General features: G+C 38.5%; 3 protein-coding genes across 4 annotated transcripts; 2 read left to right on the forward strand and 1 right to left on the reverse strand.

Moving 5' to 3' along the window:
- LOC21394915 (alcohol dehydrogenase-like 7) lies at positions 1–9,063 on the forward strand. Of its 2 annotated transcripts, none has more exons than XM_024168798.1 (10): positions 1–343; positions 439–606; positions 753–799; positions 893–1,221; positions 1,307–1,389; positions 1,501–1,576; positions 1,777–1,841; positions 2,065–2,160; positions 8,201–8,365; positions 8,645–9,063. In XM_024168798.1, exons 1-10 carry the CDS (start codon positions 311–313, stop codon positions 8,759–8,761), a joined length of 1,179 nt encoding a protein of 392 aa, XP_024024566.1. In that variant the 5' UTR covers positions 1–310; the 3' UTR covers positions 8,762–9,063. The 2 variants fall into 2 exon arrangements, with proteins under 2 accessions (XP_024024566.1, XP_010101303.1); XM_010103001.2 differs by having other exon boundaries at positions 470–606.
- A 1,937-nt stretch (positions 9,064–11,000) lies between these two features.
- On the forward strand, positions 11,001–13,788 carry LOC21394916 (alcohol dehydrogenase-like 7). Its single transcript, XM_010103002.2, has 10 exons — positions 11,001–11,168; positions 11,279–11,415; positions 11,535–11,581; positions 11,879–12,207; positions 12,305–12,387; positions 12,514–12,589; positions 12,814–12,878; positions 12,984–13,079; positions 13,196–13,360; positions 13,487–13,788. The coding sequence occupies exons 1-10, from the start codon at positions 11,117–11,119 to the stop codon at positions 13,601–13,603; spliced, it is 1,167 nt and encodes a 388-aa protein (XP_010101304.2). The 5' UTR covers positions 11,001–11,116; the 3' UTR covers positions 13,604–13,788.
- LOC21394917 (neutral ceramidase 2) lies at positions 13,775–19,195 on the reverse strand. Its single transcript, XM_010103003.2, has 9 exons — positions 18,867–19,195; positions 18,162–18,370; positions 17,618–17,929; positions 16,653–16,911; positions 15,349–15,607; positions 15,141–15,266; positions 14,788–14,851; positions 14,478–14,647; positions 13,775–14,349 (listed from the first exon to the last, which is right to left on the reverse strand). The coding sequence occupies exons 1-9, from the start codon at positions 19,193–19,195 to the stop codon at positions 13,798–13,800; spliced, it is 2,280 nt and encodes a 759-aa protein (XP_010101305.1). The 3' UTR covers positions 13,775–13,797.
- Positions 19,196–20,074: the final 879 nt, after the last annotated feature.

Consider the following 20,074-nt stretch of genomic DNA (forward strand, 5'->3'; position numbering starts at 1 on the left):
CGACGGTTTGGGGAGTGGACATCGAAGTGGCAAAAAATGATTCGGTTTCTAGTTTCGGCAGTGGTTTTAAAAGGTAAAACCTAACCACCAACAATTTCACAATGCAACATCTTAAAAGATGACGGTCAACGGTCACTGTCAGGCATCCAAAGTTGCTGGATCGGCTACTATGAGCATTTTAATAAATCTGCCACAAAAAAAACGACTTGAAGATGTCTACGAAGAGAGAGAGTAATCAAGAGACTGATCAGTGTCAGACTCTTCTTCTTGATCAGCTCTGCGCTTATGGAGGAGAAGAAATCATCAAGTCATGAAACCGCAGGGAAGCCTATTCGATGCAGAGGTATATATACATACATACATACATATATATATATATACACACTATATATACATTTATTAAAGAGATTTCTGAAAGTCTTTTTGTTCTGTTTGAAGAGTCTGAAACTGATGAATTTCGCATTTGTAGCTGCGATTAGTCGTGTAGCTGGTGAGCCACTGGTGATTGAGGAGATCTTTGTGGCTCCGCCGATGCCTCGCGAAGTTCGGATTCGAATTATCTGCACCTCTCTCTGTCATAGCGATGTCACTTTCTGGAAAATGAAGGTTTGTTTTCATCTCCATTTTAATTACCAAATATATATATATATATATATAGTATTTTAAATTACGATTTCGTCACTTATATATAGTATTCTTGGGAATAATAAGGAAAGATTAAAACTTATCAGTTTTGTTTAATATTGTTAAAGGACTTCCCTGGAGTTTTTCCAAGAATCCTCGGTCACGAAGCTATAGGGTAAGAAGTCAAAGTTACCGTTGACTTTTCATCAACATTACCCAGAATTAACGCTTGATTATTATTATTTTTATTTTTATTTTTTAAATGTAGGATTGTGGAGAGTGTAGGAGAAGGTGTAGATGAGGTAACAGAAGGAGACACAGTGATCCCAATTTTCTTGCCAGATTGCAGGGAATGCGCAGATTGCAAATCGAAGAAGAGCAACCTCTGTTCCAAACTCCCTTTCAAGGTCTCTCCTTTTATGCCTAGACATGATCAGACCACCAGATTCATTGACCTCAATGGACATCCTATATACCATTTTCTTTCCGTTTCAAGCTTTTCCGAGTATACGGTTGTAGACATTGCCCACTTGACCAAAGTCGATCCTACTATCCCTCCGAACCGGGCCTGTCTCCTTAGTTGTGGGATATCAACAGGTAAGTTTTTTTTATTTTTTTTTATTTTTAATTTCTATGTTCATAAGTTTTGGAAACACATTTTTACCATATACTGAGATTTTAGGGGTCGGTGCTGCTTGGAGATCTGCTGATGTGGAGGCAGGATCTACTGTTGCTATATTTGGATTGGGGTCGATTGGATTAGCTGTATGATTTTTATTTTTTTTTTCTTGAAAAGTTTTTTTGTCCCTTCCTTGATTTTGGTTCTGATTTATGGGCCATTGGAGAAGCTTTTATATGTATTGGTTGGGTTTATAGGTTGCAGAGGGAGCAAGACTATGTGGAGCTACTAGAATTATTGGTGTTGACGTGAACCCTGATAAATTTGAAGTTGGTACGTAGAGTTTCATGAAAAATAACGTGATTTTGCCTTTCCATTAAAGTAAATAAATAGCTTTGGATCTTTTTCTTTTTATTTTATTATTATTTTTTAAATCTATGATGTAGCACCGTTGCCTTTGTATCAAAAGTTTGTTTATAATGGATCAGTGATCTTAACTATTGTTATTATTATTATTATTGCCCTTTTAACAGGAAAAAAGTTTGGAGTGACAGACTTTGTCAATGGAGCAAACTCCGGGGACAAATCTGTGAGCCAGGTTTTTTCTCTCAATAAACTATGTTGTGAACTTAGTGGCAAAATGTTCACTTTTCATTGTTTGTTATTGTAATTTAATCCACTATCAAGAAAGGTGTACTACTGTTGGTTGATAAAATATTTGTTATGTGATAGAGTTACTTTTGTTGTTATTATTATTATTATTATTATTATTATTATTATTATTATTATTTTTGTTTTTTAAGGTTGCTTTCTGGTTGTAGGTGATCAATGAGATGACTGGTGGGGGTGCAGACTATTGCTTCGAGTGCGTTGGGCGCGCGTCCTTGGTGCAAGAAGCTTATGCTTGCTGTCGAAAGGTCTCTCTCTTAATTCAAACATAATAACTCTTAACAAAAGTCTCCTTGGATATTTCTATCTAACTTGCATATTTCTTTTGATGATTTTCCTTGTATTAAAGAGATCCTCTAAATTTTGGTTTCTGGTAGAAAAAGATGAAGATTCTCACGAAAATGACAGAAAATGAACTAGATTGTTTTGAGAATTTGGGCAAAAACTCTTCCAACCTTGGAGTGAATTCTGAGTGTGTGGCTTTAGGCCTCGTTCAGTTCGCAGATTCGAGTTTTTAATTCGAGTTGAGATGTGATTTTATGTGAGTTTTTTACTGTAGCAGAAAAAAATTAGATGTAACTTTTTGTGAGAGTTTTTAACTGTAACAAAATTAGAATTGAAAACTCGAATTAGTAAAATGAACGAGACCACAGCAATTTTGTAACTAATTCTAACAGAGTCCCACAATTCTCGGCCATATAACTAATTTTGCTAACAACCTAAGTGACTAGCTATTGATTACAATGCTGATACATTTAATTTTGAATGCACTCATCTTCGTACTGGCTTTTTTCATATCATATGTGATAAGCCTCCTGTGTGTTTTACCTATGTGCGGAGGAGAGTTTGGGAGAGGGATATGGCAGGCGCAGGGGTTGGCAGTGGGGATGCGAGTCAGGGAGGAAATTCTCAAAGGGAAGATGAGCTGGCAAATCCAGAGGTTGAGCTGGCAAATCCGGAGGGAGGTTTAGAAGCGGATGGCTAGTAGTTAGTCGGTTAGGCTGGGTTGTTAAGGGAAGTTAGTTACTGGAAATAGGAATAGTATAAATAGTTTAGATAAGGCATGAGAGGGATTCATTCGAACATACTCAGAGCTTCTTAGACAAGTTTGGATTGGGAGTGCAAGGGGTCACTCGAATACCCCCATACCCAAACCTGTGATTTTGTAATTTCCGCAATTAATACTAGTGTTCAAGCCTGTGATTCGACCTGTTTGAGCATTAATCTTGTGTCTTCTTGCCTTAAATTGTTTTACGTTTTCTACGGGTTTATCAATTGGTATCAGAGCACTTTTCTGGGATGATGAGGAAGACTGACGATTGAGATAAGGAAAGATCGGAGGGAAGTAGGGAAGAATTGTTGAAGGAGGTGGAATCGATGCGTGAGGATGTTGGGAAAATACCTCGATTGGAGCAAGGGCTTGAGTTGTTGTTGACAAGGATGGACGAGTTATTGAAGTAGCGGGGTTCTGCAGATCGGGAGACGCCGGAGACGGAAAACGGAATTCCGGTGGAGCAACCAGCACCAACGGCGGAAACGGAAGAAAGACCGGAAGAATGGCGAGAGGGAGGAGCTCGCGCGGAATTTCGTACTCGAAGGGTGGAGATGCCGGTTTTCGATGGTGAAAATCCAGATGGATGGATTTTTAGGGCATAAAGATATTTCTCCATGAATAGGCTGTCGGAGATGGAAAAATTGGACGTGGCGGTGGTGAGTCTGGAAGGAGAAGCCCTAGCCTGGATCCAGTGGGAAGATCGTAGGCGGGAGATCCGAGATTGGGCAGAGATGAAACAAATGGTGTTGGAGCGTTTTCGTTTGATGTAAGAAGGAACTCTTTGTGAAAAGTTCTTGTCGCTGCGTCAGGAGACTACGGTGAGGGAGTACCGCCGGCAGTTCGAGACCTTGGCCGCGCCATTAACGGAGATTTCAGAGCAAGTTTTGGAGAGTGCGTTCGTGAATGGCTTGAAACTGGAGGTGAGGGCTGAGATTCGTATGTTGAAACCCAACGGTTTGGGCCGAATAATGGAATTCGCCCAACGGGTGGAGGAGCGTAACCACTTGGTACGCGGGCCCAAGGCCCAAACGTCTCCAGTGAGTTCGTGGAATAAGGGAGGCCCTTTCTCGTATGGGTTTGGGCTGAGGAGTAGTCCAACGTTTGGTGGAGAACCAAAGGTAACAAACCCAACGTTGGCCATGGGGCGTTCTTTGGTGACAACCGAAAAGACCAAGGACACTTCCAGTGGGGCTGCGCCGTACAGGAAACTCATCGACGCATAGCTTCAAGCGAAGAGGGAGAAGGGATTGTGCTACCGTTGTGACGGGAAGTACTCTTTTGGACACCGTTGCCCCAACCGAGAGTTGTAGGTACTCATCGTCTGTGAAGTAGAAGAAGGTGCATAGGAGAAAGAAGATGAAGTAGAGTCTGGGGCGGATGAACAAGTGGTCGAGCTATCCCTCAACTCGGTGGTCGGATTTACATCACCGAAGACCATGAAACTCAAAGGAATGTTGCGTGGAAATGAGGTAATAGTTTTGATTGATAGTGGCGCCACACATAATTTCATTTCTGTCGAATTAGTGAGAAAATTGGAATTGCCAGTGGACCGAACATGTGATTATGGGGTGATTATGGGTACTGGATTGTCTGTTAAGGGAGAAGGGGTATGCAGGGGGTATCATGGTCACCTTGTAGGAGGTAGAGGTCATGGAGGATTTCCTGCCCCTGGAGTTAGGAAGTTCAGATATGATTCTGGGAATTCAGTGGCTGGAGACTCTTGGGGTTATGATGGTGAATTGGAAGAATTTGACCATGAAATTCACGGTGGGGAACCGTCTAGTATCTTTGAAAGGGGACCCCAGATTAAATAGATCTTCGGTGTCCTTAAAGGCCTTGCAGAGGGCGTTTAGCCAAGAGGGGCAAGGGTTGTGGCTTGAATGGAACAACATGGAGTTGAGTGCTCTAGAGAGTGATTGGAAAGTACCTGAAGAATTGGCAGAGGTGCTTCGTTGTAGAGCTTCAGTGTTCGAAATGCTTGCAAAGTTGCCTCCAGAGTGTGCGAAGGACCATGCGATAGTGCTCAAGACGGGAACTTCTCCAATTAATGTTTGACTTTATCGATATCCGTAGGTCCAAAAGGAAGAGATTGAGAAGTTGGTTGGAGAAATGTTGGCCGCAAGGATTATTCGGCCTAATGTGAGTCCATACTCCAGTCCCGTGCTCTTAGTCAAGAAGAAAGATGTTAGTTGGCGTTTCTGTGTAGACTACCAAATAAGGAAACAGTGCCAGACCGTTTTCCTATTCCGATTATTGATGAACTTTTCGACGAGCTTCACGGGGCGGCAATTTTTTCCAAGATTGACCTTAAGTCGGGATATCACCAGATTAGAGTCAAATTGGAGGATGTGCCCAAAACTGTTTTTTGCACACATGATGGCCATTATGAGTTTTTGGTGATGCCGTTTGGACTTACAAATGCTCCCGCAACTTTCCAGTCACTCATGAATGAGGTGCTGCGAGCATTCCTCCGTAAGTTCGTCTTAGTTTTCTTCGATGACATACTTGTTTATAGCCGGACGTTGGAGGAACATGTACAACACTTGAATCAAGTATTGACAGTTTTACAGCAGCACCATCTTTTCGCTAATGCGAAGAAGTGTAGTTTTGGCCAGCAGTCTTTGGAGTATTTGGGACACATTGTCTCGAGTAAAGGAGTGTCAGCCGACCAAGCAAAAATTGATGCAATGCTGAATTGGCCAGTCTCGACTATGGTGCGTGACTTGTGCGATTTTTTGGGGTTGACAGGGTATTACAGGAAGTTTGTTGCGGGGTATAGCCACATCGCAGGGCCTTTAACAAATCTACTCCGGAAGGATGGGTTTCAGTGGTCAGCGGAAGCAGAGCAGGCTTTCTCTTGTTTAAAACGCGCTATATCCTTAGTGCCGGTTTTATCTCTTCCTGATTTCACGCAACCATTTATGCTCGAAACTGATGCTTCGAGATATGGCGTGGGGGCAGTGTTAATGCAGAACCAGCAACCCATTACATATTTTAGCCAAGCTTTATCTTCGCGGGCTCAAGGGAAATCGGTGTATGAGAGGGAACTAATGGCCATTGTGTTGGCAGTGTAAAAGGGGCGGCCATATTTGCTTGGTCGACATTTTGTGATTCGTACTAACCAGCGTAGTCTTAAGTATTTGTTGGAACAACGTCTCGTGAGCGTAGAGCACCAAAAGTGGCTTACTAAATTGTTGTGATATGATTTCGAAATTCAGTACAAACCTGGGCAGGAAAATCGCGCCGCGGATGCTCTTTCTCGTGTTGTTTACTCACCGGAGTTGAGTGCATTGCTGGTCTCTTCCATTGTAAACACGCAGGAGCTGCAGCAACAGGTATTGTAAGATGAGCAGCTGGGTCGGATTGTTTCAGCATTACAGCTCCAGTCCGAGGACTATCCTAGATTTTCCTTAGTGCAGGGGCGGTTGTTGTATGGGGGCAGAATGGTAGTGCCTAGGGGTTCGCCTTTCATTCCTAAACTGCTTCACGCTTATCATGACGGCGTTTTAGGAGGTCATTCGGGGGTCTTTAAGACATACCGCCGCTTGGCAGCGGATTAGTTTTGGTCGGGGATGAAGAAGGATGTGACCACGTATGTGGCTGCATGTGACGTTTGCCAGCGTTGCAAGGCCTCCACGTTAGCACCTAGTGGCCTGTTACAGCCACTGCCCATTCCTGAACGAGTGTGGGAGGATATTTCAATGGATTTTATTGAGGGGTTGCCCCGTTCGGAGGGATTCGACACTATCCTAGTGGTTATGGATAGGCTTAGCAAATATGGACACTTCATTGCTTTGAAGCATCCCTTTTCGGCTGAAATAGTGGCCAGGTGTTTCATACGTGAAGTTGTTCGCCTCCATGGGGTACCGCGTACAATTGTGACCGACCGTGATCGTATATTTCTCAATCACTTTTGGACCGAGCTTCACAAGCAGATGGGGATTGCTCTCGCTCGCAATATCGCTTATCACCCATAGTCGAATGGTCAAACGGAGGTGGTTAACCGGCGTGTCGAAACTTATTTGCGTTGTTTTACATTGGATAAACCGGGAAAATGGCACAGGTGGTTAGCTTGGTCTGAATATTGGTATAATACCTTATTTCATACCGCAGCACGCACTACTCCTTTTCAGGTGGTCTATGGCCGTGCTCCACCTCCGCTATTGCGCTATGGACATGGGACGTCGGTGGTAGACTCGGTGGATCAGCAGTTGCAGGACCTGGATGCCATGCTGGACTTACTTAAATCTCACTTGCTTCGCGCTCAGCAGCGTATGAAATCGGTGGCTGATGGTAAACGCCGTGATGTGCAGTATGAGGTTGGTGATTTAGTGTTCCTCAAGTTGCGTCCCTACCGTCATGTGTCCTTGGCCCGACGTCGGAATGAGAAGTAAGTCCACGTTTCTATGGTCCCTATGCTATCACTGCCCGAGTTGGTCTTGTGGCGTACTGTCTTGGCTTGCCGGAGGAGGCTGCCATTCATCCGGTATTTCATGTTTCCCAGCTGCACCGTGCTGTTGGCCATTGTCAGGCTGTGTTTTCAATTCCACCCCAGTTGACAGGTGATTTGGAGTTGCGCGTCATGCCAGAGGCTTTACTGGGTGTGCGCCAACATGTGGCAGGGGGACATTCCGAGTCTGAGGTTTTGATCCGCTGGGAGCATCTTCTGGCGCATGATGCGACCTGGGAGTCCTATGAGGCCATCGATCGCCAGTTTCCTCATTTCCACCTTGAGGACAAGGTGCGTCTTTGGGGCGGGGGTAATGATAAGCCTCCTGTGCGTTTTACCTATGTGCGGAGGAGAGTTCGGGAGAGGGATGTGGCAGGCGCAGGGGTTGGCAGTGGGGATGCGAGTCAGGGAGGAAATTCTCAGAGGGAAGATGAGCAGGCAAATCCAAAGGTTGAGCTGGCAAATCCGGAGGGAGGTTTAGAAGCGGATGGCTAGTAGTTAGTCGGTTACTGGAAATAAGAATAGTATAAATAGTTTAGATAAGGCATGAGAGGGATTCATTCGAACATACTCAGAACTTCTTAGACAAGTTTGGATTGGGAGTGCAAGGGGTCACTCGAATACCCCCATACCCAAACCTGTGATTATGTAATTTCCGCCATTAATACTAGTGTTCAAGCCTGTGATTCGGCTTGTTTGAGCATTAATCTTGTGTCTTCTTGCCTTAAACTGTTTTACGTTTTTTACGGGTTTATCAATATGTTGTTTTTCTCTTCAACTTCAGGGTTGGGGAAAGACAGTTGTGTTAGGCGTGGACAAGCCGGGATCACAGGTGACACTTTCAGCTACGGATGTCCTTCACAGTGGGAAAACCCTACAGGGTTCCTTATTTGGAGGACTCAAACCTAAATCTGATATTCCAGTCCTCCTCAAACGTTACACAGACAAGGTGATGTACATTTATTTATTTAGTTTTTTGATCCAAGGTGATGTACATTTATTTGCTCAACTTTTATATGTTACCATGCTTCTAAAGTAGACACTCAACAACATTACTTGTTCTCTTCTGCACTAGCACTCTTACTTGTCTTGGATTTCTGTTTTGGAGATTGATATTATGAATCAATATACTTACAATATTAGAGTAACTTGAGTTGCTTTATCCCAATATTGCCTATTTTTGTATGTTCTTATTTGTCTTCTTGTGTGTTTTTCCTCTTTACAATAGGAACTTGAGCTGGATAAGTTCGTGACACACGAGATCGGGTTTGACGATATCAACAAAGCTTTCGATTTGCTTCTTGAAGGGTGTTGTCTCAGATGTGTGATCTGGATGGATAAATGAACACCAAAACGTACCAGTGAAATTAGCTATTGATCTTCACTTGTATCCCATTCTCATCCTTAAACAACTTCGTTCTGGTGTTTACTAAGTGACGTACATATGTTTCTGAAACCTTGTGTTTTACGCCGTAGTAACTGGAAAAAAAAAAAAAAAAAAAAGGTTTCTGCTATAAGGATAAAAATGATGAATCCAATTCTTGAACCATGTACTAGATGCTTCAGTACTAATAAGAGAATATGCTGGTAAATGTTTTTGTTTCCTTTTGATGATCCAAAGAATCGTAAGCCTGCATTTGGAGTATTAAGGGGTTGTTTTTTTTGCATTTTTGAGTTAAGTTATTTGAGTGATGATTTTGAGTTATAACTTGAGTTGAAGTTGTAATTTGAGTTTGTGTTTAGACGTGCACATTTGAGATATGATTTGAATTGAGAATTCATTTGAGTTTGTGTTTGAGTGGATCAAAACTTAAATTTGTATTTAGATAATATTTTAATAAAAACTCAATGGTGTTGAAAAATTTTAATAGAGTATATGAGTGGAGTTTTATTCGTTTTTTCGTTGTGAATGCATAGAAAAAAAATTATCTCTATCAGAATTAAAACAAAAAAAGTTATGACATTTTTAAGAATAGAAAAAATATTATTTATTAATTTGAGTTTAGTTGAAGAGGAAACTTGAACTCGAATTTAGTCATAAATTTGAGTTTAAACTCAAATTTAAAAAAAAAAAATATGAACTTAAATAAAATTATAATTTAAATTTAAATTTCGTTAAAAAAAAAAAAACCATGAATAACTAATAAGTCGAAACATGAACTTAAATAAAATTATAATTTAAATTTAAATTTCTTTTAAATTTCGTTAAAAAAAAAAAAACCATGAATAACTAATAAGTCGAAATCATTATAATCATAACCTGGGGTTCACCGTTTTTCTTTAATCATCTCCGCAACTACAAATGCTCTTACTAATGATTGAGTGTTGTACTACTTTGACACTATAGTTGGACGTGATAAAGATCGCTAAGAACTAGGTGGCTGAGGATTTTTTTTCCCTCTCAAGAGTCAAGTATATCATGTATAAAATTCAAGAAATTCCATCTAAAGTATTATCAAGTTTTAAATGGTCATATTCTAATCACAATAGATGAACCGTGAATTTTTATTTTTATTTATTTATTTATTTTTATCTAATTGATTTTAGTATAAGATTACATTCAGAAATGCAGAACACCAATAAGTCTTCCCTAGTAAAAGATCCGTTGAGCAAGTTATGTAGATGCATTTTCTGCTGCTGCTTCTTCGTTGCAATTTTGCGAGGGTAATTCCGTACTGAGTATTTGGATTTCAGTACGGAACATCGCTTCCTTAGGTTTTAATTAATACGATTAAGAGAGAGAGAAGTAACATGATCAAGAGGACAAACTATAATCCCGTTTATTTTATCGATTCGAGTTTAGAATTTAAGTTTTGTTATAGTAAAAAGTTTTAAAAAATAATCACATTTAACTTTTTTATTACAATAAAAGGCTCTCACATAAAACTACATCTCAATTCGAATTAAAAAGGGAGAAAGAGAGAAATATGCTAAGACTTGAGATGAATTAAAATTAATAGGCCAATAGTTTACATAAGTTAATAAATAGGCTAAATTACTGTTTTTGTCCATAACTTGTATGGTTATGAACTATAACTTGACAAGTTATTGACAGTTTTTATCCATAACTTGTCTGAGTATGAACCATAACTTAACAAGTTTGTCAATAATTTGACAAATTATGACCTATTAATTTCTATAACTAAAAATTAACCTATATACTTTCTTAAACTTTTTATATTAGCCTATATTTTATTTTTTTATAAATTAAAAATTTAAATTAATAAATTAAACGGCATAATTTAATTGACACGGACTTTTGGACAAACTAGTAAGCCCATTAGTAGGCGGAGGAAATAAAATCTAGCCGTTACCCTCGTGGCCGCAATAAATTAAACGCATAATTTAATTGATACGGGCTTTTGGACAAACTAGTAGGCCCATTAGTAGGCGGAGGAAATAAAATCTAGCCGTTACCCTCGTGGCCGCGGGAACCCATCTGATATTTCAGGGACACCGTTAGTTTAAGACCATCCATTTTCCAGGAAACTTGATTGAATTACCCAAAATGCCCTCCAAGCCCCAATAATACTATTAACGAGGACTTTTGTTTTTGGGTTTTATTATTAACGAGGACACAGTCACACAGAAGATTTCATTTGCTCTGATGCTTTTCACCGCAAAGACAGCCAGAAAGAGCTAATAAGAAAAACAGAGTAATCTTACTCACTATATTGGACTTTCACTCTTGTGAGACGCCATGGAAGAGAAATTATCAAGCAAAAGCAAGGGGATGCCAATTAGATCCAGAGGTTTTTTTATTTTTTTTTAATTTTTAGTAGAACAAGTTTTGTGCTTTTTTTATTTGGTAGATTGAAATCTAAAAGCGAGTAGTAATTCATTCACGTTATAAAAAATGTAGCTGCGGTTAGTCGTGTAGCTGGTGAGCCACTAGTGATAGAGGGGATCTTTGTGGCACCGCCAATGCCCCGTGAAGTTCGAATTCGAATAATTTGCACCTCTCCCAGTAATACCGATGTCGCCTTTTCCAAAATGAAGGTTTTTTTTTTAATTTTTATTTTTCTTTTAAATTTATTTATATATGGGCATAATTTATATTTGTTTGATCAGTTGGAAAACTCATCAGTCTGAGTTTTTATTTTTGTCACATTCTGAAGGAATCACCTGGAATTTTCCCAAGAATTTTGGGTCACGAAGCCATAGGGTATGTCATTCCAAATGTTCCTAGATTAACGATTATTTGCACAATTGTTACTCTTAGAAAAACGAAATTATAGTTCAGCAAACAAAATGCAGTTTTTGACTATAGCATTTGTATAAGGTTTAGTTAAATTTACTCTCTCTCTTTTTCTTTTTTCTTTTTTTTTTCAAGATTTACTGTAATTTTGGTGTGATTTGATAGTCCAAAACTCTGCAATATTGTCAGCTATTTTTTTATCCTATAATAGAAACATCTTTATGATTAGTAGTAACTTATGTATTTGTGGCTGACTAATTGTAGGGTTGTGGAGAGTGTAGGAGAAGATGTAGAAGAGGTAAGTGAAGGAGACACAGTGATCCCAACATTCTTGCCAGATTGCGGGGAATGTGTAGATTGCAAATCAATTAAGAGCAATCTCTGTTCAAAACTTCCCTATAAGCTCTCACCTTGGATGCCTAGATATCCTGAGACGACCAGATTCACAGGCCTCAATGGGGAGCCTATATACCATTTTCTGTCCGTGTCAAGTTTTAGTGAGTATACCGTGGTAGACATTGCCCACGTGACCAAAATCGACCACGTGACAGCTCCAAATCGGGCATGTCTTCTCGGCTGTGAGGTATCAACTGGTAGGTTTGGATTAGTGTCTTAACTTAAGTACATACCAACCTTAAAATAGATCAATTAGTTATTTCTTTTTTTTTATTACTATTTTTATTCTCATAGGGGTGGCTGCTGCTTGGAAGAAGGCAAATGTGGAGGCAGGATCAACTGTTGCTATATTTGGACTAGGCTCAGTAGGATTAGCTGTATGGTTTTGCAACACTTAATATAAAATATTTTTCTTTTTTTATTATTATTATTTTTGCCTTCAGTTTTTGTGGTTTGTCTGATTGTATCTGGTGGCAGCCTGGTGATATTGGTTCGTTTTGTAGGTTGCAGAGGGAGCAAGACTATGCGGAGCTACCAGAATTATTGGTGTCGACTTGAACCCCCACAAATTTGAAGTTGGTAATATAGTTTTCATTTAGAGCACATAATGTTCCTTTTTCATCACAATTTCTCTAGCGGGTTTTCCGTCTTTACAAGAAGAGAAAATGAACTTATTAATGCAATTGAATTCAATGTGGACAACAATAATCATCAATGCCATGATGAAATTAAGACCTTGGTCTATAGTCATTTGGATTATTATTTTTGTTTACTTTCTTTATCCTTATTCTTCTTTTTAACAGGGAAAAAGTTTGGAATAACAGACTTTGTCAATCCTAAAAACACCGGGGGAAAACCCGTGAGTGAGGTGATTCCTCTTAATCTTTCAGCTTTGTACTTCAATGAATTCACACTTGAAATAACCATGCTAATGAAGTTCTGATCATATTTGGACTTGCTTATTTCAAGCCAGATGATCATGGAGATGACGGGGGTTGGCGCGGATTATTGCTTTGAGTGTGTTGGAAATGCATCCTTGGTGCAAGAAGCATATGCTTGCTGCCGAAAGGTCTCTCTCTCATTTCAAACACAAAGCTTATGTATCACTAGTAACATATTCTCTGTGTTGTCGTTCATTATACACATATCACATGTTCATCTTTTTTTTTTTTCCCCGGATTTCAGGGTTGGGGCAAAACAATCATGTTAGGTGTGGACAAGCCAGGGTCACAGGTGACCCTTCCCTCATACAATATCCTTCACCATGGGAAAACCCTTTTGGCATCCTTATTCGGGGGAATCAAACCCAAGTCTGATATTCCTATCCTCCTTAAACGTTACCTAGACAAGGTGATGGTTACCATTATTTTCCTAAAAAAAAAAAACTTGGTTTTGATTACAAAAACATTGCCATGTTATATATATATATATATGTTTATATATTTGCTTGTTCATTTTATATTGTTTTTCTACCAGGAACTTCAGCTGGATGAGTTCGTTACGCACGAGTTTAAGTTTGAAGACATCAACAAAGCTTTTGATCTACTCACTGAAGGGAAGTGTCTCAGATGTGTGATATGGATGAACAAATGAGTACAACTCCTACTAGTGACAGGTTTTTCTTTCAACCTCAGCATGTGTCCCAAATTCAATATTATTCTTTGGCTAGTTTGTTTTGGTGTTGAAAAAGTGACAGTTTTGTACGTAAAACCATTAAACTGGACAGTACTTATTGTTTTCTCTGCTATAAGTACAAGTTGTGGCTAAAATTATGAGATTTCTTTTCTCTATGACACTGCAAATGAACTGGATGCTCCAGTAAAGTATATGTTGGGAGAGTCCTTTTTCTTCCTTGAAGATCCGAAGTGCCTTAGCCTGTAAACCCCAGATTTGGCCTCTTTTGGTATTTCCCATTCTAGGTTTGCCAAGCCATAATAGCCACTCTTATCCACTTTGAATTTGTAATACAAGCTGAGATCATCATCATCATAAACCGAGATCCAACTTTTGCCTTGAAGCATCTCTACAACTGCATACGTTCCTTCTGTCAAGAGATCGTACCTTGGGTTTGCGCTCCAAAATGTTGCGTTTACTCTTTCACCTTTCGCAAACGAGCCACTCTTCGGTAGATTTACGTCGTCTTTTATGTCGCCAAAATTCACCCCCGGGGGAGGTGACTCTCCAACAGGTCCGACTTGGTTGCGAATTATTTCTGAGGAAAGATCTGGCGGGGAAGGACCCTTTGGGACAGGTTCTCCTTTTGCCATTGCTTTTGCTAGTTTCTTAAACTCTTGAATATATGCTGATAAGGTATGAGGACCATAAAGAGTTGAAGAAGCCTGCAAGTTCCCATTGAGTATTCATGCAAATTGAACACACACGTGTGTACATATATATATATATATATATATATATATATATTGGTAAGCTTGAAGGGATAGAATTTGCTGATGAGTTCTCTATGTACCTCATATCGTTGTTGTGTGTACTCTTCAAATGTGGCAACATATTGTGAGTAGGTATTTGAAAGTCCTGCTATTACAACATGCGTGTTATTATCAAATTCGCCGCTGCCATCGCCAATTAGTGTCTCCTTAACTGCTTCTCTTAGTCGCCGCCCGGCCATGGTGGTGAATTCTGCAAGGTTCAATTGTAGTGGTATATTGCCGTATGTCTTGTTAGATTTATTTCTAGTCAGCAGAATAGACGAGGTTATAATATGAGGCATATGCTATAGTTTGGTAAGCTCAAATTACTAAAGTGAAAAGGAAACAAACCTCCAGGGACAGAAAGTATGATCAGTTTTCCCAACCTGAGAATTTGAATTGGTAATATTGCAGGCTGCATTTATATCCAAAGAATTCATGAGTGACTATTTTTTCTCTTTTTTTTTCTTGAAATATATATAAACCTTAATTTTATTTGAAATGCTTCTTTCATACCTTTCAATTTAAGTGTCATATTCCTACTTAATCTTAAACTCTTGGCTCTTTTAGTCTTATTTTCTCCTGAGAACAAGTTTCATATTACTTGCTGATTTTTTTTTTTTTTCCATTTTCTAATAATTACCATCCACTTGTACTATTTTGAATATCTTTTTTGTCCTTGTTTATTAAAAGTTTTCTCTTACCGCCCATGCATAAGGATCAAACTTTTCGCCACTATCGATCAAAACTGGCTTGGGGTATTGGCAGTCCAATTGATATTGGCTCGGTTTCTTCAGAGCGTCCCTCAGTTTTATCCACCGCTCACTTAACTAAACCCATTAGACAAAAAAAATCACACCAACATAAATAAATCACAAAAATAAAGTACGAAAAAAAAAAAATGATTCTTACCTTCTTATCACCTTGTTGGAAACCAGGGAAACCGGGCCCATCCGTAGTCCCAGCGGCGAAACCCGGTCCAAGAGCAGCAGGGCACGTTTGCACCACGTTCTTCCCATGCAAATCAACCTCGATGTTCGTGAAATTCAGATACACATGTCGGTAGTCGATTTTTCCAGTTAGTTGCTCCGTAGCCGACATGAATAGATCAACGGCCTGTTTAAACTGCCTCTCTCCTATGATCTTCGTGCTTAGTATTTCATCTGGATACCTGTCGTTCAACATTAAAATGATGCCAGTGAATGAACTTTATTTGAAGAAGAAACCTAAAGAAGCATGAGCCCAAGGCGAGCCCATCTAAATTTTTATTGGTTATTCTTAATTAAGTAAGATATCTCTTAAAATATACATTTAAATTTTTATCTTTTACTCTTATTTAATATATTTTTTTAGTCAAAAATGTATTATTTAAGAGTAAGACGTAGAAATTTAGATTCATACACTCTAAGGGTAAGTTTAGCAATTTTTTCTTTTTTATGTCAAATAACTATACTAGTTAAAAGGTATTAATCAAGAGTAAGAGATAAAAATTCAAATTCATGCACTCAAAGAGTAAGTTTAGCAAAATTTTTTATAGCTTTTTTGCATAGACACCCCCTAACCTTTACGAGTTTGGCAAATTAGTCCTTTAATTTTTTTCTCAGCAATTACCCCTTAAATTTTGAAATTTGTTGCAATGTTAGTCAAATTGAAAACTTAGGGGATGTTTGGTACTTAGATTCGTTCCCTGATTCGAATCATGGTTCGTAGTTTGCTATAATATTTTCTCTCACAAAAAATACACGTAAATCGAAAAATCTTCTAATCACATGGTTCTAATCCATGAACCAAACATCTCATTAGTTAAAAATTTGAATGGTATCTTCTACGTGAGTGTTTAATGAGAGTAATTAATATCATTTTGCATCGAATTGATCCTTATATAAGCATTACAGGTGAAAATTTTTTAACATTGGGAACCCCTAATTTTTACCCAAAAACAGTCAACTCCCAATTTCAAAAAAAAATTCACCTGTAATATGCATATACGAGGATCAATTCGATGCAAAAAGTTATTAATTATCCTCATTAAACACTCACGTAGAAGATACCGTCTAAATTTTTAATTAAGTTTTTAATTTGACTAATATTGTAACAAATTTTAAAGTTTAAGAGGTGAATTGCGAAAAAAAAATTAAAAAATTAATATGCCAAACTCGTAAAGTTGAGGAGATGTCCATTCAAAATAGCCTTTCTCTTTATCTTTAGGAGGTTACCCTGGTCCACGGCCCAAACAGCGCTGGTTATCGCCATCGCAAGTGGAGTGCTGGAAATCACAAGGTTTGCCACTATCAGTGCAAAATGCTCCCAACACATTAGGGGTGACATCTCCCACATTTGATTGGCAAAAAGCCCCTACGAAGAGGGACCCATCGTTCTTTCTTACTTTGAACCCTTGGCTGGTTTTTGGACCGCAGAGCTTTCCTCCCGTGGCTTTGATTCTTTGAGCTTTCTTTATTAGTTCATCACCAACATCTAATTCACACAAAGCAAACATCAATTAGTATTCGGCGATTTCTATAATTCTTCACAACCACCATGGTCCTTGAATTTGTTCTTTTCCTGTGGTCAAACTTGAATTAATGATATATAATATTGACATAATAAGTTAATTTGTCCAAAGAAAAAACTAGTACTGATCCAAACAAACAAGAACGTTGTGAAAATGGAACTTCCTCACTAAAAAATTAAAAAAATAGACCCCTTTTTATTTTTTATTTTTGAAATTCTATATGCATTGAAAAGACCAATATTCCCATAACTTAATTAAGTGTTCATATTGTGTATACATCAGTCATGAAGTTTTAGTATTCTTGGACAGGAATTACAATACGACATAGTTGTCACAATGTTGCATAACCAGATATGTGTTCACATTTGCCTAAGACGAGGAAGAAAGAAAGAAAGAAAGAAATAGTTTATCCAAATTACTAATATGAACTTTCGTTTTTATTAAAATACATATGAACGTTTTTCTTTAGAGAGAAAATGAAACTTTTCACAATCAACTTGAAAAATCAGACCCTCGTTTTTAATATATATCAGAAAGAACACAAAGATGGCCCTAATTAAATTGCATACAGATGAAATTTTAGTTCTAGGGCGCGAATTCTACATGACATGGTTATATCATGTTTGTTATTACATGAAAAGGGCGTTGTTAGAGGAAAAGCTTGATTACCTAGGGAAGAAGAAGAAGAATTGGTAATAGAGTGGGAAGGAGATTGAGTACTAGCGGAAGCGAACCAGTCCTCAAAGAGCCTAGCGGCAGCGCCCTTGTTGTCGCCGCTGATAAGTTTGTTGTCTTTGCTCATTGACGTTCCATGCGTCGCATACCAGCTGAACCCTCCAATGCTCTTCCCGCTTGCACCATCAACAAACTTCAACAGTGTCATAAGTTTATCGACGTTTGTCGAATACCGAGCTCTCTCCTCTTCTGGATTCATCAAATACGCACTTGGGCTTCTGTTTATTCCAGCATTTTCCACGTCCCCTATATAGTATACATATACGCACATCAACATATATATATATATATATATATATGTGTGTGTGTATGTACACACACCTTACAATATATACAATGCATATTGTGACGAATTATTAAGCGTGCGCGTTTGGAAGGGAGATTCGTGTCATGGTTCGAATTATGGTTTGTGACTCGCTACAGTATTTTCTCACATAAAATACACGTAAAACGAGAATAGTTTTGAATCCATGATTACCTTGATTGATGAAGACTGATCCTGGTTTGAGGCTTCCATGAACCTGAATAATGCTCTGCTCAATTGCATCCACAATCGCGTCAAAGGATTGTTGGACAAAACCCAGGGACGCTATTGTGTAAAGCATGTACTGCAAATAGCCCCCGGGTCCCGCATGAGTGTGAATCCCACTGATTGCCACATTTTCTTCCGTATATAAACCTCCAAACCTTCAAAAATTGATCAGCATTATTAACATTAAGGGCTGATATCATCCTTAATTAGTCTCCGGATTATAGACAAATTCTATCAAAGTTTTTCCAAATTAGTTTTTTTGTCCATGTGACATAGACATGATCTTGACCAAAAAAAAAAAAAAAAAAAAGAGACGTTTGGACCATGTATAGTTTAGTAAATTAATTTTCTAATTTTATATGTTCGGACACGTATATTAAGATGAAAGTCTCGCCTTTTCAGTTAATATTTTAACGGTTAGATAGACAAAATAGCTAATGTGGAACAATTCAGCTTATCTATAATTCGTTTTGACATGTTTTGAAAATCCATAATGAGATTTAACATATAATTGGAGGACTAAAAATAAACTCTCTCTCTCTGATTTATGTCAAAAAAAAAAAGAGTAAATATCTTGACTCAAGTCAAATTAATTTACAACTAAATTAGGTTGATGACTAGTTTTGGCATGTAATTAAGTACATAATATACCTTGTTTTGAGCTTCTCGAGCACTTTAATAGTAACGAGCTGCGAAGCCATTCCTGAGTCAAGATTAACAAAGGCAAACCTCGGACCTTGGGAGCTCTCGGCCACTATGAAAGTCCTCACCCTTAGCCGGAAATGCACACCCGCCGTTGTTTGGAAGGGGTTGGCGTAGCCCATCATGTTCACCCCGGCTGCCGGTCCAGTCATGTCATAGCTCCCAACTCCTATCAAATATTCGCCATTACTACTCGCCGTTATAGTACGCCAAAAGAAACCTAGGACAGCCACAACAAGCGATAATAGAGGCCGGTTCTTGATCTTGCTTCTTGTCATCTTCATGCGTTGTGTGAAAATCCAACTAGTTGTAAAGTTACACATGATATATAAAGATTGACATCTTGGGTTCTTTTTTTTTTTTTTTTTTTAAATGAAATCATAGTTGGTAGTGATCACTAGATTTAATTGAGCTGGCACAAGGTATCTTCACTCGGTTGCTCCGTATGTGAGAGAGATTGACAAGGGTATTTTCTTGTTCTTTATCCTTGGGAGTAACCGCCACTTAACGTTTCTTTTTTAATTATTATCAGAAAATGAACAGTATGAACCGTATGTGCTAATTTATTCAATTCATATTTTTGGCTTTAATTCTTCATAAAGGGAAATTGAGGGGGTAACTTTTTTCATGGATTATGTGCATGCCGCTTTGTTGAGCATTAGGCGTTTGGTGAAAACATATATAGAGCAGATTGTTTAATATGGTTACTGATAATATGATTTTTAAACTTCGCATTAAACAGAGAAACTAGTTTATGTTGTTTCATGGAAGTATTCCTTTCCTTCATCATCAGATGCATAATATTTTGACGGTGCAGTCGCTTATAGTTTATATCGTTTCATGAAATTATTGCCGTTTACATGTTGGTGTCCTTTGTTGTAGATAAATTGTTTTTAGCCGCCGTTTTACAACCTGCTAGTTTTCTAATCTTTTTGTTGTCCCTGGCAATTCTTGTTGTTACCCTTTCAATTCTGTTTTGTTAATTAATATGTTGTCGATTCCTGGTTGATGTGTTTCATCAGGTTGCTGCGGTTTTCACAATTGATGTCGTTTTCTATTCAATACTGTTTTCAAGTTCTTGTGGTGTGATGTCGTTTGTTTATTTTTCTTGTCTTTTACACAATTGATGCCCTTTTTTTTTGGAGTGAATTGATGCC

The sequence above is a fragment of the Morus notabilis genome, unplaced genomic scaffold (genome assembly GCF_000414095.1).
Source record: "Morus notabilis unplaced genomic scaffold, ASM41409v2 Scaffold453, whole genome shotgun sequence".
NCBI classification, from domain to species: domain Eukaryota; kingdom Viridiplantae; phylum Streptophyta; class Magnoliopsida; order Rosales; family Moraceae; genus Morus; species Morus notabilis.